The sequence below is a fragment of the Notolabrus celidotus genome, chromosome 2 (genome assembly GCF_009762535.1).
Source record: "Notolabrus celidotus isolate fNotCel1 chromosome 2, fNotCel1.pri, whole genome shotgun sequence".
Lineage (NCBI taxonomy): Eukaryota > Metazoa > Chordata > Actinopteri > Labriformes > Labridae > Notolabrus > Notolabrus celidotus.
The window spans coordinates 37,455,501-37,480,469 of record NC_048273.1 but is presented as its reverse complement, the minus strand read 5'-3'; the positions used below and the strand labels follow the sequence as shown (position 1 = coordinate 37,480,469).

Genomic DNA, 24,969 nt, shown 5'->3' with positions numbered 1-24,969 from the left:
TAAGAACACTGTCAAGAGGCACTCTCATTCAACACATTTATCATTTAACCCCAAGGGAAAAGATGCCTAATATCCTGTTAATAGAATTACCTCAGATCGGGCTTTGAAGAGAATGATTGCATGTGTGTTTGGTGCAAGACACTCAAGAGTCAGAGTCCTGATGGATCAAAAAAATCCTTGTTTTTTTCTGGTTGCAAAACTCTAAACTCTAAACTCTAAAAATGAACAGAAGCAAACATTGTAATGTTACACAGCTGCAGTGAAGCTCTGAAGTTCCTCTTGCTTTGTTTTCAATGTTCAGTCGACTTTAAAAGATTTAATGCACACTCATCAAACACACCTCCTGCACCCTTGCTGTGACCACTCAGTGTAAACAACGTAACTTTAATACAACCTGGGTCATTACGGACTCTGTCTTAATGAAGCTTTGTTAACACAGAGGTGACACGAGGACGTCAGAGTGACTTACGACTGTCTTCTCTCTGTTTTCATTTATTCGCTCACGCTGCTCTCAGGAGGATCCTGTTTTGCAAACCGAGCACTTTCCTGTCATTGCGATGTTTGCAGTAATGTGGAGGAAAAAAAACACACAGCAGCTCCTCTCACTTTTATTTTACACCTCTGTGGGGAAGGCAGATGATAGTGGAGCTCTAATATCTGTCAGCTCTCTAATCTTATCTGTACAACACTGACAAGACTGTGGACTACACCGCTCTGTTGTCTATATGTAAATAATATATTTCACATTAAGTTTCAGAGTAGAATTTGTTTATATTCTGATACAGGAAGATGTACAGCAAGCAGGACAACAATGCTACAAACCTGAGAACGACAGACTCGCTGTGCTCTCCTGAGTTAGTGAGAAGCAGACCGTTTTAGTGATGTGATGATGATTCAGGTGATTGATTCAAACAGCTGGTCATCATAGGGCCTCTTGCTAATGATAATAACAATTATACGTTTTATTCAAAGGTGCCTCTCTGAGCACTCAAGGTCACCGTACAGGGTAGAGTTTTAAAAAAGAACAAAATAAAGATTTGGCTGATAAAATCGACAAGACATGATACAGTGTAAATAATGCCGTGCTGATTGTTCTGAGTATCAAGAGATATTTTGCAATTGCATTTCTGAAAACAATTTGGACTTTGAAGTTCTTGGATTCTTTTGATTAAGGAACCCAGAAAAGGGCTTAAAACGGGTTTGAATTTCACTCTCAACAATTAATATACAACCTTGGATTTTTACTGAACTACCCAGAGTCTTAATTTCTTTCATTAGATTACATCATATGTACTTAAGGATGTAATTCATAGACTAAATTACCAATCTAAGCTGCATACACTAAACAGCAACCTCAGGTACTGGAAAATGAAGCCATTACAAGTGCAACAAGCTGCAGCTCGTCCAGTGTCCACTTGAGGCTGGCTGCAAGAGTTAAGGAATCCTCATTAGGAAGAAGAAGAAGAAGAAGAAGAAGAAGAAGAAGAAGAAGAAGAAGAAGAAAATAAGTACAAGAAAAGGAAAGAAAATAAGTACAAGAAGAAGAAGAAAAGTAAAAGAAGTACAAGTACAAGAAGAAGACAAGAAGTAGAAGAAGAAGAAGAAGAAGAAAATAAGTACAAGAAGAAGAAAAGAAGAAAGAAGTAGAACAAGCAAAGAAGTAAAAGAAGTACAAGAAGAAGAAAAGAAGTAAAAGAAGAAGAAAAAGAACAACAACAACAACTTATGTAACACTTTTTAAAACAGGGTTACAAAGTGTTTTACAAATAGGAAAGAAACTAAAAGATAATAAAAGAGAAATATGAATACAGGAATACAATGAAAAAAGATTTTAAAAAAGCAATAAATTGCAGAGAGGTGACAGTTAGAAGAAATGACATAAAGGAAGATAAAAAAGGTTAAGACAAGAGGTTAAGATAAATCAATGTTGGAATACTAAAAACAACAGTATAAAAGGTTAAAACAACATGTTTACAGCATGATACAAAATACTGTTTGGGTATTTTGCTCGTTTATTCATTCTTACACTGAATCTCATGATTTCTGATTCATTGAAGCTTAGGTCTTTAAACACTGAGTCTGTTTTCTTCCTAATTTCTCCAATTTAAAAAGAAATATGATCACATGTTGTGTTGATCATGTTTGCACGCTGACTAGAAATCTTTTCTCTTTTGGGAAGGAATGTTTGGGTTTTTTGCATCTGTCCATTTCATTTTGAGCGTGGTGTGAGTGCAAAATATAGACAACCACTGACTATGATCTTGTCTGAATATTTGAGGACCCATGTGCCCTCACGATTTTCCAATGGCACATTTTGGAGTAAATTGTGTTTGTGTCCATGTTTTATACAGTCCATGACTAAAACACTGCTGCAGCACCAGAGTGTGAGTGAATACAAACTAGTTACCTCTGTTTGATCGCTCATCTCCACCTATTCCTGATTTCCAGTCGTGCCTACAATCGTGACAACAAAAAAACCTTCCCTGCCCACCAACACTTCATCTCCCACTTCACCAGCCGTGGTAAAATAAGAAACCTGAGCACGACTCTCAAAGAGGAGCAAAGACAAAAAACTCCTCATCCACCACAGCAGGCCTGCTTCCACTCATCCAGAGCTGGTGACACAAACAGATATGAACAGCTCATGTGATGGTTGAAGGAACTGACAGGTTGTCATCCGAAACAATAACGCTCAGTGTCATCGTCACCGTGCTCAATAAAGGGTTTTTTTCTGTCTCGGGGATTCGTGACAATCTGACGGTAACAATGGTTTCAGGACTTCATGGTCACATTTCTCTCTTTAAAGGAACTCATTTCTCTCGATGTCGCTTTCTCTCTTTATTAACCTCAGGTGATGGAGCCAATGACGTCAGCATGATCCAGGTAGCAGATGTTGGTGTGGGCATTTCAGGACAGGAGGGCATGCAGGTAAGGAGGAAACCAGAAGAACCTAAAGAGGTGGATCAGGGTTGATAAAGGCCCTGACTGTGCATGAAAAGTGAAAGTAAAGACCAGGGATGAACTTCATTTTCATCATTTTCTCCCTTTATTTAAAGAAACAGGATAATTAAGAGGGGCATGATTACAGGTGTGGCACTTCACTACCACAAAGACTTGAGAGCGTTATTTTTTAGGATGAGGGGTCTGTTCTTCTTTCCAGTTATTGTAATTGGTTAAAGCTCCAGTGTTTTTTTTTTAGCTGGTTACAAAAGAGACTGAAATTAAAACTGACGCCTCTTTACGACCTACAAATGTAAATTAGACCATCAGCAACAAGACTGTTACTCTTATAACTCTTACTAGGTGTCAGACCAGACGACTAGGATCACACTGAAGAAGAACCTTTATCTTTTCTTTTCTTAAAGATTTTATTTATACACATTTTTATATATTAATAACAACATACATATAAAAGACATACACGCAGGGCGTAAAATTAACATTTTACCTCATCTGCCATTGGCTAGTGACCTCCAAAAATGTACCGGCCAAAAATATTTTTCACAGGCCAAATTAAAAAAACATGCTTTATTTGATTTAAGTTAATTACCGTACGTTTTTTTTATGAAAATCCAACTTAAGCCTCACTTAAAGAATGCTTAAGTGTTCTTTTGTGTGTTTGCGACCAAGGCTGCAGCTCATGGTGTGGTTTGTCGGGTTGTAAGTCAGTCACACTCATAGACTGTATAAAATATGGACGTAGTATCCGTGACGTCACCCATCTGTTCCTGAGAGCTGTTTTGAAGCCAATCGACGGCGGCAGCCATATTGGAAATGAGGAACTCAACCAGGCAGAGTGTGACGTAGTGTGAGCCTCCTAGCCAATAGCTATGTGTTCCCGACCGGGAGTCACGTCAGTCATGTCCTTATTTGGGCAAAACTGGTAATCTTAATATCTTCTGAACTGTCACTTTAGAAAAAAATTCACCCCCCGTACAGTGTGTGCCATTAGAGAGATTAGCGTTGTAGGGCCAAGCCGTTTTTTGAACCAGGCTGTAAACATGTTTATTAATGCTGCAAAGATCGTCTTTTTCCCATTCATGTCTATGTGGTTTCTGGTGTTTCTGCAGCCAGCCTCAAGCGGATTTTCGATGTATTGCAGTTTATAACACTTCAGCATGGGCTTCATCGTTTGAGACCGGAGGTTGCCGCTTGGTCAGGACCGAGGTTGGCCAGCCTCGATTTCTTTGAAACGTGGTTTAGTGACATCACTCCGTTTAGCTGTCTGTTCCTCTTCTTGATCGTCTCCTGCTTCTTTGTTTATCCTTTTTGTTTGCAGTGGCTTCACGCCAGGAATGTGTCGCCACATCTTCCTCGAAACGCTCTTCCCACCGTGCTTCTTCAAGCAAACGGAATGAATAGAACTCCACTAGCTGACGTCACGCCATTCCCGACGTACCAAATCACAACACAAGTACAGTGCGCCGCGAGGGTCAAAATAGATAGAAAATTGATAAACTCCACAAAGGGTCCCCAAATCTAAAGAAACTATAATAGGTGTTTGATATTGTGAATCGGATTTCTTCAAGATACAGACAGGAAATCATATCATTTAGCCACTTTTTATAGCAGAGAGCAGAGGCTGATTTCAGAAAAACCTTTTTATAAAGCAAATATTTAGACTGAGGAGGGATGTACACAATTAATTGATTATCCATTAATTGATTGTTAAGAAATTACTCGAAACACGCATTTTTGTTTTCAATTTTCTATCACATGGAACAAACATCATGTGATCTCATATTAGTTCAGCTATCAGGGAGGTGTTTTAAGTTTAAAGCATGTTTGGATGTGAATCAGCTGTTAAAGGTGTTGCACACATGCAGCAAAGACGCTCAGCTGGCAGCCTGGCTGTCCGTTAGGTCTCCATGAGCGCTTTTTAAAGAGGATCAATACACAACTGCTGCCAACAACGACATGGACACGAAGGCTGACAACTTTAAACAGGACATTTTAACCTTTAGAGACAAAGCCAACAGACTGGTAGGAATTGCTAGTGTGCTATGTTTGCAGAGCAGCAACATCAGAGCCGTGTGAGCTTTTCTGCAGCTGGACTGAGTCTGACCTGTTTGCGCTCCCGGCTGACACCTGACTGAATACACATGTTTATTTTTCTCAATAAGAACGAGTAGACAGAAAACTGGACTCTGTGAGTCTGAAGTACTTTACTGTTAGTATTATGAGCCTTCACTTTATAAGACTATGTCCATGGAGAATATTTTTATGAGCCTGATCATTGATAATCAGTGTTAACATGTACACGTATTCAATACCGTCAGTTCTATGCATTTTGTTGCTGCAGAAAATATTATTTAGGGGGAAAAACATATTTGGCATTGTTTTTGACGTAAGAATAATAATGTTTTTTTTATTGATTGATCAATAATTGATTGTTAAAATTTCCAAAAATCGATCACGGAAAATTCTTAAAATGTACATCCCTAAGACTGAGTGATCATTTGACTGTTAAATATAAAAGGATGATGATAACTTTGTCCAGAGGGGGCGCCAAAGTGAACACAAACAGAAAGTTCCTCACAGGAGATTTAAAACCTTTTTTTCTGCTTGCCAAAGTTAGCATCCCTGTTAACATCATAGCTACTCTAAATGACCTAACAACCCTCCTTGTGCTAACTCATTACTCAGCGTTTGCTTGTTCTGCAGGGTCTCATTCATGATGCCACATTTTCACCTAGCTGTTCCTGCTAGTTCTTGATTTTCATGCACTCACAGCATGCCCACTAGCGTCACCTTTGTCCTGCCCTTGAAGCTCTGTGCTCTGATACATTATTCTAAGTTACATAAATGGATGGATCCATCCATCCATTTACTATGCTGCGTGTCCCATTCAGGGTCATGGGGGGCTAGAGCCAATCCCAGCTGTCATTGGGTGAGGGGCGGGGGTACACCCAGGACAGGTTGACAGTTTATCACAGGGCTGACAGACAATGAGTTTCGCTCACACTCACACTTTTAATGCAATTAACAGTCACCAAGTAACCTAATGAGGATATCCACAAACCAGGGACCTTCTTGCTCTGAAGGAAGTGTGCAGCCCTCTGTGGATTTAGCTTTTAGTAAACATTATAAGAAGATGAGAAAAAATCTTCTTGGGCCAGTGTGCATCTCATGAAAACCGAGGTGTCATTATACACTCTGGCCACAAGGTCATATATAAACCAAGCAGCAACCTACTGTCTTGAAATATGAAGCCAATGCAGAAGTGCTAAAGCTGCAGTTCCTCAAGTGTCCACTTGAGGCTGGCTTTTGGTTTGAGTGACTGTAGAGATCAGCAGCTTAGAGATGCTCTCTTCAGCCCTGCTGCAGGACAGGATGTTGCTCCACTTGTCCCTCTCAGAGATGGTTGGGGTCCAGAAGCTCCTCAGGCTGCTCACTTATCTGCGCCCGCTAACTGTCATTATCTCCCCACTCTCAGGACCAGCCTGAGACCACACCTACGTTTTTACCACAGTGTCAACAGGCAGAGAGGGAATTCAGACTTCTCCATAGCGCCTCTTTTGCTTTTGAGAATTAATCACCATTGTTATGGGATTTTGACCAATCAGAATGAAGTATGTAACACAGCTGGGTAACAGATAAACCAACAATCGAGGTAGCTAACGTTTTTACCAGTGTCAACAGGCAGAGGGGGAGTGTGATGGACTTCTTTCTGTGGAGTGATTTGATATGTTTGCATCCCTTTTGCTGTTGAGATTGAAACGTTGTTGTGGAGTTTTGACCAATCAGAATCCAGTGTTAACACAGCGGGGTAATAACAACATGACAGATCCTGTGAGGTTGAATATGAGATAGAAGATGGCGGAGTGAGGTCATTCTTCAGCGTGGTTGATTGGCCTCATTACTCTTAAGTGCATGTTTAACCCTCATCCACACACATCCTTTAGATTGTATTGCCTGTGTGACGCTGAGTCAGGAAGCTCATCCTGTGTCCTGCAGCGAAGCAGAACACAGTCTCCATCTTCTCTCCACGCTTTAAGGTCAACACCGGCGCTAAAGCAGAGGCTGTCAGCGTGCAGAGTCTAAAATAATAAAGAAAGGAAGCTCTGTTGATCCTCCCCCTGCTCGTTTCACTCAAACCCTGCTCCAGAAAGGTGATCTTGCATAGCAGTGATGGAGATTCCCAATTAAGTTCCAGGGGAGGTTTTGTAGGCGCGCTGCTGTGTAGCACATCTGTTAAAGTCTCAGTATCCTGTCCTTAACGGGGCCGCTGCATTAATCATTGTTAATCAAATCTGCTCTTAATGAGACATCGGTCACTCCTCTGGACCGCGCGCCGTGCTGAGACTCACATCTCAGCACACACACCTCATTATGATTAACACTCCTTTCTCCTATCAGAGCGCTCTCCCCATGTAGTCGTTAGCGGACCGTTATTAGAGCGCAGCAGAAACTAAATTGCTGCACAACAAGGCATCTGCTGTTATTCCTCATGTTGACAAATAATGTTGACAGGTGAGACGTGTCATAAAGGGTGAAGCAGCGCAGTTTAAAATGTTAGTTACAAACCCAGCGTGACTTCAGGGAGGGTTTAGTTTTCAATAATGATGGATGAGACTGACGGCGTCCTGCTGCTCTAACGATGAATCCCTAGAGGTGCACAAACTCGTTTAAGGGTTATTGCTTTGGAAAGATTATACCCACTAAAGATTCATTAAAAAGAGGCCGGTGAGTGCAGCTATTTCCTGAAATCTGCAGAAGTTGTGAGTTTGAGGGGGAGACGGTACAGGGAGGAGAGCACTGAATGTCTCTTTCTGGTGTTTTGCAGGCAGTGATGGCGAGCGACTTTGCTCTGCCTCGTTTCCGGTATCTCCAGAAGCTCCTGCTGGTCCACGGACACTGGTGCTACTCCCGACTGGCTAACATGATCCTCTACTTCTTCTACAAGAATGCTGTAAGCCACTCTAACCTATTTATGCACATGTAATGCACATTAGTGAAAACAAACATGTCCTGTCTGCATGTGTTCCTGTCCCATGTCCTTGTTTGACCTCCTCCTGTTATCTTCTGCTCCCACAGATGTTTGTAGCGCTCATCTTCTGGTATCAGTTCTACTGTGGATTCTCAGGTTCAGCCATGATTGATCAGTGGTATCTTATCTTCTTCAACCTGATGTTTTCGGCCTTCCCACAACTCGTCACCGGCACTCTGGACAAAGACGTGTCAGCAGAGACTCTGCAACAACTACCTCAGCTCTACGTGAACGGGCAGAACTCAGAGGTCAGCTCTGCTCCGGTTTCTGTCTCCTTTTCTTTGTCCTGCCTCTTCATGGTTTAGAGATCTAAAAAGACACATTTATCCAGGGTTATACTTCTTTGGAAACTTTATACAGTCATCCATGTTGTATGACCTCCTGACTTTGCACCATATTTCAGGAAATCTAATGTGTGTGATAAATAGAGCTCCAAGTGTTGTCTTTAAGAAAACTGAGCATTTAGAAAAAGAGAAGTAAACAAGCACTGCTTCCTCACTCCGTTTGTGCATACTTTAACCTGTTAGGTTTAGGCCTTCTATGGGCTGTTACATCATTTTGATGCAGTCATAGCATGTTGGCATTAAGGTTGTCACTGTACCAGAATTTTAAACTTGGATAGGACACTAGTAAAAATCAAACAACACCTACACTGCGTGCACAATTATTAGACACGTGAGTATTTTTGTGAATATTTTAAAAACTATGATAACAGTCGTTTTCAAATTTGTCAAGAAGTCAGATAGTGAATATATTTCTTGAACTGTGTGGTTAAAATGATGCTTTTTGGCTGTATTTTTAAATAAATGCAGAATCTGCAGAAATGAGTGTGCCAAATTATTATGCAAGTTGGTGATAAGAGCATATAACATATAACAAAAACTAGGCACCACTTAAAAAGTTCTATTGATTGAAAATAATAATATTTACTACAACTGTATTCAAACTTCAACAAAAACAACAGTTTTCTTTACATTTGTTACAAAATAAAAGTGTTAAAGTCTTTAAAACATTTCAAATCTGACGTGTTTCTCTAATGTCCAATATAACCTCCTTTTCTTTCAGTGAGGGTCAGAGGTCACTGTAAACTGATTTAGTTTCTGATGACTTCTCTGATGACTCTGTGAGCTGTACCTTGTATGTCTTTCCAAAGATACTCTTTGAGCTGCATTTCTTGCCATCACTGTAAATTATCTTCTTTATCATTGACCACAAGTTCTCAGTCGGGTTGAGATCGGGTGAGCAGGCAGGCCAGTTCATGAGGCAATCCTCTTATGTATTTTCCTGCATGGAGGAAAAGACATTCAGCTAAAGTGAAGGAGATGCTAGTGTTCATGCATGAGCACAATGCACCGTCACATGCCTCACGTTATTCCCAGGACAGGACGGCATCTCAGGGCTTTAAAGAGGAGCGCCTCATGAACTGGCCTGCCTGCTCATCTGATCTCAACCCGACTGAGAACTTGTGGTCAATAATAAAGGAGATAATTTACAGTAATGGTGAGAAATACAGCTCAAACGAGCATCTCTGGAAAGCCATACAAGGTACAGCTCACAGAGTCAGCAGAGAAGTCATCAGAAACTAAATCAGTTTACAGTGACCTCTGACCCTCACTGAAAGAAAAGGAGGTTATATTGGACATTTGAGAAACACTTTAGATTTGAAATGTTTCAAAGACATTAACAGTTTTATTTTGTAACAAATGTAAAGAAAACTGTTGTTTTTGTTGAAGTTTGAATACAGTTGTAGTAAATATTATTATTTTCAATCAATAGAATATTTAAAATGGTGCCTGGTTTTTAATTTTTACAAGTTATATGCTCTTATCACCAACTTGCATAATAATTTGGCACGCTCATTTCTGCAGATTCTGCATTTATTTAAAAATACAGCCGAAAAGGATCATTTTAACCACACAGTTCAAGAAATATATTCACTATCTGACTTCCTGACAAATTTGAAAACGACTGTTAACATAGTTTTTAACATATTCACAAAAATACTCATGTGCCTAATAATTGTCCACGCAGTGTATACCTATAATAAAAATGAACTGCTGGGCTCTAAAGAATTATCCAGAAGTCACAATCCAGAAGAAGTGTGTGGTGGTGTCTGTATCTGCAGAGAGTGTGGGTTCTCGCTGCTCTTTCAATGTTTATTATTTTGGACCTTTTAAAGCGTCAGTAATCGTTCAGCAGTGTAAGGCTCGATGTCAACAGTACCCAAATAAAGACTACAACAGGGTGTAGGTGGCACCACTGTGTTCTTCCTCTGCTCTCTGTCCGTCTGCAACAGACATGAACAATATTGAAAAGGATGTTATCATGTTAAAATATTTCATATCAGTCGATATCGATAATTATCACGATAAATATCAAATCATTATTTCATTTAAATGTAAAGTCAGATTTTCTGCTCCTGAGTGAAAGTTGAAGAAACCAGACAGTTAGTTAGTTTGTATCTGGATTTAGTTTTCTGATAAACTTCTTGAATCCATCATTTCTGACGGTAAGAAGTAAGATGTGTAAGTTTTCTTCCGTGTTGCTGTCGCTCGTTTCAGCTGTGTTTACATTACGCCCCAAATGTCTTTAAGCCCCGCCTACCTCTCACCCCGCGACATGATTGGCTGTTCAATGCCGTCTTCTCCTTCTGTCTAATGTTGGTCGGCAACTAGCGTTTATGGCTCACTAGCGCCCCTCCCTTTGCAATGGTTGGTGTGTGTAATTACAGGTTTAAATATATCAAACTTTTATTGAACATTTGTCATATTTATTTCAGTCAGACAACTCACGTTTAAATTGTTTATTGTAGGAGCAAATACATATTCATGTTTGGTGCCCAGGCTCCGGCCTCATCACTCCCTGCAGATAAGTTTACATGCAGACTTTGAGGAGTGATGAGCAAAACATACTAAACACCCCCGGAGCCTGCAGGTGGAAGCTGGGGAGGCGGCGGGGAAGAAGAAAATATCAGCAATGGCATGCAGCAGCAGAGTCGTTGACAGGCAGAGGGAGAGATGGGAGATTTTTTCCCCAGTTTAAATAGACCGCCAATTTGAGAGGCAGAGGGCAGGATTGGATGATGGATAAGAGAGTGGGACATGTGACGTGTATGGCATTGCAGGCCGAGTTGTCTGCCTGAACTAGCTCGCAGGCGTCGCTCCATTTATTTATTTATTTATTTATTTTTTCAAAGATATTTTTATTTAGATTTTGACACATTACAAGAAAAAGATCAATGCAAACAATTCAAGAAGGTGACGTTTTTATATAAGAAACACAATAAGTAAATGAATAAAATTTTTTTTAAAAAAGAGCCAATAATATGTGATAATAACTTAAAATAAAAGATTGACAAGTACTCAAACAGAAAAATAAAGAATAGTGAAATTACAATACGATGAGTAGGTGAATATCAAAAAATAAATAATTGAAAAAGATAAAAGAGCAATAAGTCTAAAAAAAAACAAATATACATCCATATATATCCAGATACACCTACATACATACATACATATACATACATATATATACATACATACATACATACATGCACATACACACACATGGAAATAATAATATAATCGTACAAGAAAAAAAAACAAAAACGGATAAATTAATAAATAGACAAACAAATAATAATAAAAGAATGAAAGTACCAAAAACAAGTTAAGAAGTAGAATAAACAAAACAAACAAAAACAAACAAACAAACAGGCAAACAAATAAAAAAACACCACATATGGCAATGTCAAATAGGAACAACCGAACATGTTCTTCATTGAATATAGTTGTTGTGCTCTCGAAGGGACTCAAGGCCTCAAAGTATCAAATAAAGAAACATCATATTTATATTGAGAAAAATGATATCCCGAGACTTATCGTTATTGAATTATCTCCCAGCCCTACACTAAAGTCACTTTGTAAAACCTTGGTTTATTAGCAGACCTGTGGCTGTGCTTTAGAAGAGATTCAGGTGTGTGATGGAGAGTAGAGCGTAGCACAAGTTCATTAGAGTGCAACCACAGAGAAACATTTAGAAAACAACGTCTTGTTTCTCTGTTTTACAGCTTTGTCTTCAAATAACGTGCTCTGTCTTCACTTCTGCTTTCAGTTGACAGAGCGTCCATGCTTTCTCTGTCTTTGCTCATGATCGATTTAGATTGAAATTATAACTGTAGATCTGCTCATTCAGAAGCTCAGCTACTTTCAAACCTATCAAATGTAAAATTAACACATTCTGTCGTTTTAATGTACCTGTCACTGAAAATCTAAAAATGTGGCAACCTTGATTGAAATGAAGGTTAGAGCTGCTAGCGTTGCTGTAGGCTTTAGATAAAACCCATGACTCCTGCACTGAGAGATGAAACCACTCTGATTCTTCTGCAGGTTATTTTGTGAAGTTAGAATGTACAAGTCTCCAGTCAGCTCACATGTTTGACAATCAATCGTATTCAAGGCAACATAAATACTGACATCATGTTATCCTGGTGTGAACTCCACCTCTGCTCCGTCACACTGGGGAGGATTACAGCTGCTAATCTGTGGTTTCATCCTGCAGGAATATAAGCCATATATGTTCTGGATGAACATGATTGATGCCTTCTACCAAAGTCTGATCTGCTTCTTCATCCCGTACTTTGTGAGTCTGTCTTTTATTTACCTAAGCTCGTCTAGACTGAGTCATCCTTATTACACTGAGCTTACTCATGGTTTCCACACTGACGTCTCCTCCCTGTCTTCTTCTCCTCCTCAGGCCTACGCTGACTCCGACGTGGATTTGTTTACATGGGGAACTCCCATCACCACCCTGGCTTTGTTCACCATTCTTGTGCACTTAGGCATTGAGACCAAGACTTGGGTGAGGAAGCTTTTTTAAGACACACTGATGACTCAATACTCGGTTAAAAACGCCTCCCAGTGCTCTGTTTCCTCTCTGGTCTTTGTGTGAGAGGCTGTTGTGAAGGCTGTCAGGCACATGGATGTTTAACTCCAGCTGATTAGATTGAACCAGAAAGCTCTGCAGCACCAGAGACAATATATCAACCTGACAGCGTCTCTGCCTCCATCCAGCTCCTCTAAAAACTGTCTCCACCACGCCGCTGCTCACCACCTCACACTGAAACACAGCTCCTAAATACCTGTTCAATCCCCCCCCTTACACACACACACACACACACACCTCCCAGCTTGCCTCTATTCTCAGGTATCCACGTGTGTTTCTCGTAAAGAGCTCTGCAGCTTGGTCGTGAGCCATTTTGAATTTATGACCCTGCATTGAATCAGTCTTTTCCATTATGCTGAGGCTGTAAATTTAGCCCGACAAGTTTCGTACGTGGAAAAATGTCCTCTTTGCTGAACACCTTCCTGGACATGATAGCCTATTGTTGCAGAGAAGTATTCATAACGCGAGCTGAATCAGTTACGGCTAAATGCTTCATTCTCGGGCTGCTGAGGAGAATAACTCATGCATGATGGGTAAACGGCTGTGAAAGTCAATTAAAGGTATTCGAGGTGACGGCAGGTAACGCTCTGTCTCTTCCTCCTATTCAGTCGCTGTGAGGCTGTAATTAATTATCTGCTTCTGTTCGTGTGTGTGTGCGTGTGTGTGTAAGAGGGAAAACACTGCAGCCAACCATTGTGTTCAGTTCAAACTGTCAGGTGTCTGTCGGCTCCAGAGAGGCTACAGTATCAGAGACACAGCTTTCTCACACATGAACCCATATTTAAATACGACTTCTCGTATAGCAGATCTGTTCATCCATCTGTTATTTAAACCACTTATCCCATTCGGGGATTGTGAGAGCTGGAGCCAAGAGGGGGTACAACCTTGACACGACGCCAGCATGTAAAAGATATGATGGGAAATGTGGGGAGTGAAGGTCTGGAGCTCAAACTGCTGAAACCTGAACGCTGGTTCTGATGAAGGTGTCAGAACTCACAGTGTATCACAGTATTTTGCACGCTGCAGACCACTCAGGGTGTCCATGCTGACCCTGTCCATGTCTGATCAGAGGCATTATGTTTTCAGTCTCTTCATCCGTCCTTCTTCACATTAGCCTGATATCTCAGGAATGTCTGAAGGGAGTTTCTTCAGATTTTGGCACAACAGTTCTCTTGTACTTCAGGATGAACAGATTTGATTTGGGGTGGTTTAGGGTCAAAGGTCACTCTTAAAAGCTCAATAAATTCTTTGCTAATTTGGACACAATTTCACACAAATGGGATAGAGATCAACTTTACTTCAAGATCATAGTTTCCTGGAAAGAAAACATTAATCTGGTCTTTTCTAGTGTTCCTTTCATGTGTGCTTTCGACAGCCACACAGTCACACCCTCCCCAGGAGTCCGTAACCTCTGCACCATCCTCGATCCCACTCTCTCCTTCAAACCACACATCAGAAACGTCACCAAAACATCCTTCTTCCACCTTTGCAACATTGCACCTCCAGACTTGACCACTGCAACAGCGTCCTTTACGGCCTTCCCTCCTCTGACCTCCAATAACTACAATATGTCCAGGACTCAGCTGCCCGGTTACTCACCCACTCCCGCTCCAGAGCCCATATCACACCGATCCTTCAGCACCTCCACTGGCTCCCCATACAGCACCAAATCCACTTCATGATCCTGCTTTAAGTCCTCAATAACCTCGTCCCCTCATACCTGACAGACCTCCTCAAACGCCACTCCCTATCTCGCCGCCTCAGATCATCAGATGCCAAACTCCTGTCCCCTATCACCAAGACCAAGCACCGCACCTTGGGGGACAGAGCCTTTGCCATCGCTGCCCCGACTCTCTGGAACACTCCCTCCACAGATCCTCACCTCTGACTCACTTAAATCATTTAAAAACCACCTCAAGACCTACCTCCCCACCTTTGTCCTTGTTCTGTTTTATTTATTTTTATTTTTATTTTTATGTAAAGCGACTTTGAGTATCATGAAAAGTGCTATACAAATCCTATCAATTATTATTATTATTATTATTATTATTATTATTATGTGATGGCATCTCTCCTGCTTAACCTGGAACCTTTGCTGCTGTTGTGTCTTTAGAGTAGTAACCTCGTGTCCCCTTCCCCGATGCAGCTTTGATGTCACTCCCAGTCAAACGCACAGTATGGGTGGATTTAAACTGCAACTTTGACTCACTGGCAGAGAGAAGCGACCACAAGGCGTCAATTAGTGTTTGTGCAATAAGTGATTAATACTGACATCTGGCTTCTCTCACTCTGAGTCTACAGAGGCTTAAGAAAAACAACCTGTGTGATAACGTGTTTATGTTCTGCTCTGTTGGACTTCATTGAGTTGATTTGGCACATCCCCAGATTCCAGAAATGGGTAAACACATATTTCCACTTTGAGAGGCCGACAGATTAAACGTAGAAGAAGAACTCTTTACAAGACAGTGACAGCTTTCACAAAGCTAATTAATCATACACTACCAGTCCAAAGTTTGGACACACCTTCTCATTCAATGGTTTTTATTTATTTTAATTATTTTCAACATTGTAGATTAATACTGAAGACATCAAAACTATGAATTAATCTGGTTGTACCATAATCTGGATTACAACAGTAGTCAAATAGGACTATCCATTGTGTACTAACCCTACCTCTGAACAACACAACTGATGGTCTCAAACACATTAAGAAGGCAAGTCATTCTACAAATGACCTCTTGACAAGGCTCATGTTCATTAGAAACCATTCCAGGAGACCACTTCATGAAGCAGACTGAGAGAATACCAAGAGTGTGCAAAGCTGTCATGAAGGAAAAAGGGGGCTACTTTACAGAATCTAAAATATAAAACAGATTCTGCTTTGTTTAACACTTTTTGGTTCATTCAATAATTCCATATATGTTCTTTCATAGTTTTGATGTCTTCAGTATTAATCTACAGTGTTTACAATCATTACAATAAATACAAACCCTTGAATGAGAAGGTGTTTACAAACTTTGACTGGTAGTGTACGTGATGAAATCACATACCTGCTCCAAGTGTCAAATCATCAATGCATGCCAGCTTCCTCCTCAACTCAGCTGCAACAAGTCAGATATGATAACCATCAGTCCCAAATCGCTCACCAATACCAGGCAAAACTTCTGCCTCACCATCAACAACTCACATTATGTACCTCTGGTCACTTTAAACAGCAATGTCTCATTTGAACATCACTAGAAATGCCCTCTTCCACCACCAAAACAGAGCTATTATCACCCCTGTCCTCCAGAACATCCACTGGCTTCCAGTCCCACAACAAGTCCAGTTCAAAGTCCTTCTCCTGATCTTTAAAGTCCCAATTAACCAGGCCCAGTCCTACCTCATTGACCTGCTCCATCCCCACGTCTGGCCCACAGTCCCAGCACCTCTGTTGCCAACCTCCTCTCTCTGGCATCCAGGACCAAGCACTGAACCTGGGGGTACAGCCTTTCCCTTTGCTGTCTCCTCCCCCTGGAGCTAGCTTCCCAAACACATCAGAGACCGTAGTGACCTGCAAAGATTCAAATCACTGATGAATCGAACCCACTTGTACAAAAATATGCTCTCTGTAACTTTGTCACTGAAGAGCATTGAGTGAATTATGACGTAAAGCCAGCAGAGCATGTTCAAATAAGCTCGTGTCAGCTCAGCTCACAGCCCCTCCTGATGGAAGAGAGTCACATATCTTTGAGAACCCCCTGAACATTTCTTTACTGTATCTGATTGGGCTGCATCTGTGAACTAAAACAGAAGAACTTTCATCATTTATCCAGACTTTAGCCTGCTAGCTTCTTTGTAAAATGTCTGCAAGGTGATAAAAGTCCAGACAATGCACCATGAGCAAGTTTGCAGTTTGCGTTGAGCAAAGTTTCTCTTTTAAAACATCTCACCCCAGAAGTCTGGAGGGAGCACTTAACCAAACCAAGTGTTTTGAGAGTGCAGCTGATAGAAAACCTCCTGCTGTAAAATGATTGGCCCCCAAAAATCTAAGCAATAAAATAACAGTGAAGAGGTATTTTTAGACTCTGCTTAAAAAAACAAAACTGAGTGCAGATATTTGACTGACAGTTTCATGACTGATGATCTGTTTTGTGGACTTTTAAATCTTCAAAGAAGTTGATGTAGTGTCTTTCTTCTCCTCCTGCAGACCTGGATGAACTGGCTGTGTATCAGCTTCAGTATAGCTTTATTCTTCACGGTGGCTCTGTGCTACAACGCCTCCTGTCCCACCTGCTACACCCCCTCTAACCCATACTGGACCATGCAGAGGCTGCTGAAGGACCCCCTCTTCTACCTGCTCTGCATCATCACGCCAATCGCTGCACTGCTGCCCAGGTATTCTGCACTGTGGTTGAAAACACAAGCCTGTTTGTCTGGTTTATGACCCGTGCCGTGAGTTCTATCTGCACCAGATGTCTTTGAATGTTTATCCCGTGAGTTTGGCATTCAGCTTTGGAATAGTTGTTGGAGAGTGTCCTGATGTCTGGCTCTGTTTTACTTTCCAGATATTTCTACAGGGCGTGTCAAGGCACGCTGTTTCCCAGCCCGGTTCAAGTTGGAAGACAGTTGGATAAACTCCCCGCAGAAACCCGCAGGAACATCCTCAGTCTCAGCAGGGTCAAGGTGGGGTCACCGCTCAGCCCCAAGCCTCTCTTCCTGTCCCTCGGCACGCCTTCGACGACAGACTGCAGTAAAAAAGACCAAAGGGGCTTCCCCAGCTCCAAGACAACACAGGGGCCTGTTTTACAAACAGAGCAACAGGGCCAGAGGAGGGGGCCCACAGACAGTGAGAGGGGCCTCTCAGACCTCTACACGTTAGTCCCTACAGAAATAGACACTCTTCCTTACACCAAAGACGCTCCTCAGCTCTCAGAGGAGCCGCAGCCTCCTCCAACCAAAGACTCCGAGTGTTTAGAGAATAGTTTAGAGGCTTCAGATCTGAGTCTGTCCAGCTGGATCACCTCCACACCTCTGCTCCCACAAACTGACAGCATCCACCTGAACCTGCCCCCCGACGGAGGCTCCCACTGTGTCAGATACACGAGGGATTTAGAGGAAAAACTCAAGTCTGCAGCGCAGAGGAGCGAGCAGGAGACGGAACAGGAGAAGGAACAGTCACTTCACATCTCCTTGTGATGTCTTACAGTCTTAAGTATTTTACTCCAATTTGCACGATAGTTTTTTAAAATCTAATTTTATGGTATTTTACAAGAAGATTCTTTTATAAATAAAGAAAAAGGTACTTTATATTTTGGATGTTTAGAGCTAAAGATGTTTTTCAGAGTTGGGAGATGGAAGAACTGGAATATCTCCTGGGTTTTTTTCTCTGGGGATTTTTTTTATTTCATAAAAATACATCTCAGTTCTTCATCAGGCTTTAACAGAAGGAGGAGCAGAGTCACCTTCAAGTCCCACAGGAAGCATGTGCGTCGTGTTCTGTCAACGCTGCACGCGCTGGAGCTGATCCGTGTCCGTTTTAGTTAATGCTCATGTTTCCACGAGGAGCACCGTGCCGAAGCTTGGAGTGTGTCCATGCTCCGCTCCACTAAAGACAGTTGATATCTCAGGTCCACCTGGACAGGAAGTCAGGCTAACGGCAGAATCCCCTAAATTTCAGAATAAAACATCATGTACGGCCTTCGACAGTATAGATAAGAAGTAGCCAACTTATTGATGATAGATATATTATTAACAACTACAAAACAGACACATATCAGTGATTTAGGTCTACAACAACATGACCTTTATCATGTAAGAACCTATTTATTAATATTGAACACAACTAAACCTGCAAAATGCTAAACTTTTTATGTAGCATACCTACCCATGCAAGAGACACAAGAGTCCTGGAATAATGTCCAAATTAGCTTTTGTCGCAGGGTGCGTCGTTGGACGGAGCGGCACTGTGGCGCTTACAGAATGCAGCGCACACACTTCCTGTTGATTTCAGGCTGAAGAGATTCCACTGCTGGTTTATTTACTCTGTTCGTTCCTTCAGCTCCGCCTGTGAACTCCTGAAGACCTGAGTCTGATGCCGCTGTGGCCTTGAATCAGTGCTGGTATTCCAGAAAGATTTTTTATGTTTCAGTGCAGATTCTCAAAGAGTTTTATCTTTACAGAAATCTGAAAGTCGGGGCATTTTGTTGGTGCACGTTTAAGTGCAAGCCTTATTTCTACAAAGTTAAAGAGCATGTTTTCTCTGTCTCAGTTCATTCCACTGAATACTTTAATTATGCATTCCAAGATTTAACAAGGTAACATTATAGAAGTTTGAATACAGGAAGCGATGCTGCAGGTGTGTAACATTGTGTTTGTGTCTGTTTCACAGACTCTTTGCTCTACAGAGATTTTAGTTTCACATTTAAAGATCAGTTTTTGTAAACATGCTTATTCTTGTTCCTGCCAAGAGCTACACAAGGAGACTGAGATCAGTCTGTAGCTGTCTCTTTGAACTGAAGCCAGAAGACTGAGATCAGCCTAAGACTGAGATCAGTCTGTAGCTGTCTGTTAGATCTGAAGCTAGAAGACCGAGATCAGTCTGTAGCTGTCTGTTAGATCTGAAGCTAGAAGACTGAGATCAGTCTGTAGCTGTCTGTTATATCTGAAGCTAGAAGACCGAGATCAGTCTGTAGTTGTCTGTTAGATCTGAAGCTAGAAGACTGAGATCAGTCTGTAGCTGTCTTAGATCTTAAGCTAGAAGACCGAGATCAGTCTGTAGCTGTCTGTTTGACCTGAAGCCAAAAGACTGAGATCAGTCTGTACCTGTCTGTCAGATCAGAGGCTAGAAGACCCAGATCAGTCTGTAGCTGTCTCTTTGATCTGAAGCCAAAAGACTGAGATCAGTCTGTAGCTGTCTGTTAGATCTGAAGCTAGGATACCGAGATCAGTCTGTAGCTGTCTCTTTGAACTGAAGCCAGAAGACTGAGATCAGTCTAAGACTGAGATCAGTCTGTAGCTGTCTGTTTGACCTGAAGCCAAAAGACTGAGATCAGTCTGTACCTGTCTGTCAGATCAGAGGCTAGAAGACCCAGATCAGTCTGTAGCTGTCTCTTTGATCTGAAGCTAGAAGACTGAGATCAGTCTGTAGCTGTCTGTTAGATCTGAAGCTAGAAGACCGAGATCAGTCTGTAGCTGTCTGTTTGATCTGAAGCTAGAAGACCGAGAATAGTCTGTAGCTGTCTGTTAGATCTGAAGCTAGAAGACTGAGATCAGTCTGTAGCTTTCTGTTTGACCTGAAGCCAGAAGACTGAGATCAGTCTTTAGCTGTCTGTTAGAACTGAAGCCAGAAGACTGAGATCAGTCTGTAGCTGTCTGTTAGATCAGGGGCTAGAAGACCCAAATCAGTCTGTAGCTGTCTGTTAGATCAGAAGCTAGGAGACCCAGATCAGTCTGTAGCTGTCTGTTAGATCAGGGGCTAGAAGACCCAGATCAGTCTGTAACTGTCTGTTAGATCAGAAGCTAGGAGACCCAGATCAGTCTGTTGCTGTCTGTTAGATCTGAAGCTAGATGACTGAGATCAGTCTGTAGCTGTCTGTTAGATCTGAAGCTAGAAGACTGAGATCAATTTGTAGCTGTCTGTTAGATCTGAAGCTAGAAGGTAGTTAGCATTAGCTTAGCATAAATCCCCAAAACAAGTACGTTTGTTTTATCTCAAATTTAAAAATCCACCTCAGGTTGTGTCAATTGTCCTTATGTTTAATATATCTGTCTAATATTCCAATCCTCCAGAATGTAACCCCTTAGAGCCACAACTTGTTTTAAAGAGATTAAACATAAAGTATTTTAAAGAGCTTTTTCCACCTGATTCCAGTCTTCATGCTATGCTAAGCTAAGCCAACCATGTGATGGCTTTCCTATTCTAGATGAAAACTTGAGACTGGTATCAGTTACTGTAGCACAAACTTAACTTTGCATAGAAACTTAAAACAAAGAGAACGGTTAGCTAAGCTAGTTGTTCCCCCCACTTTGAATTAAGCTAAGCTTCTTATTTAAAATACAAAGCTACTTTATTTACTCAGTGACACTTTGCATGAAGTCGGGGACACAAAAGTGTAACTTCCAAGCAGCTAGCTCTGTACAGAGGTTTTGCATACCAGTGAAAATAAAGAAGGTGTTATAAATGAGACTTTACTCATGCTAATGTTAAGTTACTTCCCTTTAAAGGACTCAGCTAGCTGTTTCCTCCTGTTTGCAGTCTTTGTGCAAAGTCAAGCTAACCGTTATCTAGCTTGAACTTTAATTAAAACACTCTGTCATTAAGAAAGTTCAATTAAACATCTGATTTGTTCTCAGCTGTAAACCAAAAGCTTGATGGTGAAAGAAGGTCATCCCTTAATTTCAAAGATGAGGCTTTGTGATCTAAATTTGCACTTTGAAAGCATCATGGTAGAATAGCCGTTGAGTGTTGTTGGTGCTGATTTGGTGTGTTAGAGAATAAAAGGATGGGACCGTGTTTTAAAGGAATCATGACGTCCTTCATCATCAGAAACTAACTGAGTATGACGGATTGGAAAGATGCGACAGTGAGTTTAATTGTTAAGCATTTAAAGCAGCAGCACCTTTAATGTTGTATGATTGTTGTGTGATTGTTTCATTGCAGTACATTTTGTATCAGTTACCAAAGAACATTTATATTTCTGTATTATTTTCTAAGCAATAGTCTGTGCCTTAACACTGGATAAGATTTACAAATATAAGAGTTTTAAAGTGATGCTGAAGCTGTTGTCGTTGAAAGATGACGGTGCATCTCCGGGAGCATTTTTCTGTTTCTGTTGTCGATATTTATGAGGCTACATGTGATGACTTTTCTTTTCCTCCTGTCTCTTTTTGCACACAAGGCCTTTCTCTGGCATGTTTATCAGTTTCTGACTCTGCAGTCTGTCCACTTTGTTTTATAGGTTCTGTCTGTTCTGTGCTTTTGGCGTCGCACTTCGTGTGCCAGAATGAAGCTCCAAGCGTATTCACTGCTGATTTCCAACATTCCCACTTTTATAAATTCCTCACAGGAACGTTGAGAATCCTCCCGCACAGTGTAAGACATATCTGAGCTCCGTTTGCTGGTGTTAAACTTGTACTTTTGTTACAAAGTAGGCCTGCTACAAGTTTTACATTTGATATTTTACATGTGCAGAGATTACGTTCTGTTAAAACACTGATCAGTACCATTCAAGGTGTTCATTTTGGCACCAAGATATAAAAAGGGTCAGAGTTAGCTGGAAACACTGAGAAGCTCAGACCCACGACAGCAACAAGCACCTACATTACAAAGTTATCCCAGATGTACACTTTCCTTTTTCTTTCTTTTTTTTTGAGGGATTTTTAAAGTATTGCATCATGGCTACTTGTGAACAAAATAAAAGTGATGATAATTCAGCATTTATCTTTACTACCTGTTTATCTGTTCAGAGATTTGTACTCTTTGCTTAATAAAACGTCTCAGTCCTCACTTCTGACATCGTCTTTGCACTGGACCTGCTTTTTGTGGCTTCTTGGGAAGGTTGGGAAGAAAATATCTAAATAAGATGAGAAGCGTCTCATGTTATTCCAGTAAAACTGCAGATGCTGAGCTCAGTCTGACTGATGTTTCTGTCCAGCTGAGCTCAGGAGGGTTTGTTTTAAGCCTCCTGTGATTGTAACGTTTAGATAGTTCAAATGGCGTTCTTTTCAAACTGGGATGCTAAATATTTATCTGCCTTTCACACTGTGACCGTCCAAGTTTTCTCTGAGAGCAGAGATGACTTTCAAGTACGATATAAAACCTATAGAAGAAGAAACAACACGAGGCTTTCATGTGGAGGGATTAAGAAGTAAAACTGAAGATATCAAACCAAAACAAAGAGCTGAAAGACAATAAAATGACACTGTGAGAGAGAGGTGAAGTGTTTTTTTCTTTTGTTTTTTTTCTTTTTATATACTTTTGGGGAAATTTTGTGGAAAGGGCAGCTGAAGAGAGACAGGAACTGTGGGGAGCAGAGAGTGGGGGAGGACATACAGTGAAGGGTCGAGCCTGCGACCTCTGTGATGAGGGGTATAGCCTCTGTACATGAGGCGTACGCTTAGACCACTAGGCCAATGGTGCCCCAGAGGTGAAGTTTGATGCTACAAGGTGGTGGTGCTAGCTCTGCTAACATGAGTCACACTTACCCACAGACTCTGTGATCCTGTGATGCTGAAAATGATCAGGCTGTCACAGTAATGTCTGCTGAGTTTGTTATTTCAGCTTAATCTACCCCTTCAGCAGCTAAGATTCTGTAATTTAAAAAAGGTAAATATACTACCAGTCAAAAGTTTGGAAACACCTTCTCATTCAACGGTTTGTATTTATTTTAGTTATTTGAAACTCTAGATTAATACTGAAGACATCAAAACTATGAAAGAACATATATGGAATTATTGAATGAAAAAAAAACTAATTCAAATAGATAAAAAAAACATTGAATCAGAAGGTGTGTCCAAACTTTTGACTGGTAGTGTACATCTAGAGACAATGGGTTGTGTAGTCATGTGTCATTCATAGAAAAAAAATTCAATAAAAAAGAGCCGAAAAACATATTTTGAAGACACACTTCTGATTGGCCTCTCTACTTTTCTGATTTAACTTCTGAAAACTGAAGACAGTGGGTAAAACAGTGGTGTTCAGTGAGGCAGGGAACACTGGATGGTGAGTGATGCAGACTGCAGCTGTTTGTCCTCTCAGTTTATTATGAGCATGCTCTCACAGTTGATACACCTGAACCACCAGCTAACTGGGGATTTCTCCTGCTCTCCAGTTAGCACAGAAGTCTCTCCCCTCTCTCCTTTAAAGCTTGGGTTGGTAGTCACGGAAAACTAGCATGAATTTGAATGTAGCATTTCCTCAATACTCTGTCTAAACCCTCCCGCCCTCCCCTCAGAGCTGCTCGGAGCTGCTGATTCAAGACCATATGATCGTGACTGAATCAAAATCCGTCCTAGTGAAAGTTAAAAACACAAACAAACATGGCTACTGTTAGTACTCACAGCGAGCGGGAGACAGTAACAGGGAGGAGAAGTTTATCATTCATTCAAACATTGATTGTTGCTTTGTTGGTTGGCATGTTCACGGCCGACAGTGACCGGTTATTAAAGATCAACATGTTCACGAATCGTCTCGTCATCCCTACAGCGTCCGGACAGACGCTACAGTACATCTAAATCTTCTGTAGGACTTACTAAATGTCATTAATTCTTCTGCTTGTCAGAGCCCCGTGGTGAGAGCTTTTTAGACTCTGATCCGGACTACAGTCCTGAGCAAAGCACCTCATCGGGTCAGAGGGGACAGGCCCGAGGTCGAGCGAGAGGGGCAGTAAATAGAGTCAGGGGAAGCAGAGGCAGGGGACGGGGACTTGGAGTACACGCAGGAGGCGGGCAGAACGGCAGGACGGGATTTGATTGGTTTCATAAATTGGACCCTAGTGACGGTGATTGGTTGGTGTTTTCCAAGGTTTACTCCGGCTGTAGATAGCAGTTTTTTTCACTCTTTTTTAAGAACACATTATGTATTGATTACCATCAGGACATAAAGATCATTTTAACCAGTATAACAAAAAGTCTTTCTAAATCTGATTACCAACCCCAGCTTTAAGTCCTGTTCTTCCTCTGTAAACTCCGGTGCAGGTGGAAGAATACCAATTTGTTGTGTCTGAAAGTAGTGCCGACGCAATGTAGCTTCCTGGCGTCAAAGTAGAGCTCTGAAAATGTCCTAAATACAAAGTAAACCAACACCAAGATGAGTTTGGGGCTGACTTCGAGGCTGATTTGAATGAGCTACATTACACGTCAGATTTGACCCTGTCTGCAGTGCTTGTTAGCTTAGCTTCTGTGCAGGTGTTCTCGCAACGGTTCTCAACAAAGGGGCGGAGCTGACTGTGACCCTCTGTGGGTAATACCAAATTATTGACAAGTAAGTACAACCATACAACCACACTTCAAAGAACTAAACCATCCCTTTGAGAGCTTTTTAAACTAAATGTGAT

General features: G+C 41.3%; 1 protein-coding gene across 1 annotated transcript in view; it reads left to right on the top strand.

Annotated features, from left to right (window-relative positions):
• Positions 1 to 19,358, top strand: part of atp10a (ATPase phospholipid transporting 10A) — a 95,757-nt gene extending 76,399 nt beyond the window's left edge. Inside the window, exons 15-21 of the mRNA XM_034709312.1 lie at positions 2,852 to 2,928; positions 7,787 to 7,912; positions 8,038 to 8,238; positions 12,551 to 12,631; positions 12,746 to 12,850; positions 17,124 to 17,311; positions 17,482 to 19,358. Coding sequence (XP_034565203.1) covers positions 2,852 to 2,928; positions 7,787 to 7,912; positions 8,038 to 8,238; positions 12,551 to 12,631; positions 12,746 to 12,850; positions 17,124 to 17,311; positions 17,482 to 18,112 — 1,409 coding nt within the window. The 3' untranslated portion in view covers positions 18,113 to 19,358. The remainder of the gene's footprint in view (positions 1 to 2,851; positions 2,929 to 7,786; positions 7,913 to 8,037; positions 8,239 to 12,550; positions 12,632 to 12,745; positions 12,851 to 17,123; positions 17,312 to 17,481) is intronic.
• Positions 19,359 to 24,969: the final 5,611 nt, after the last annotated feature.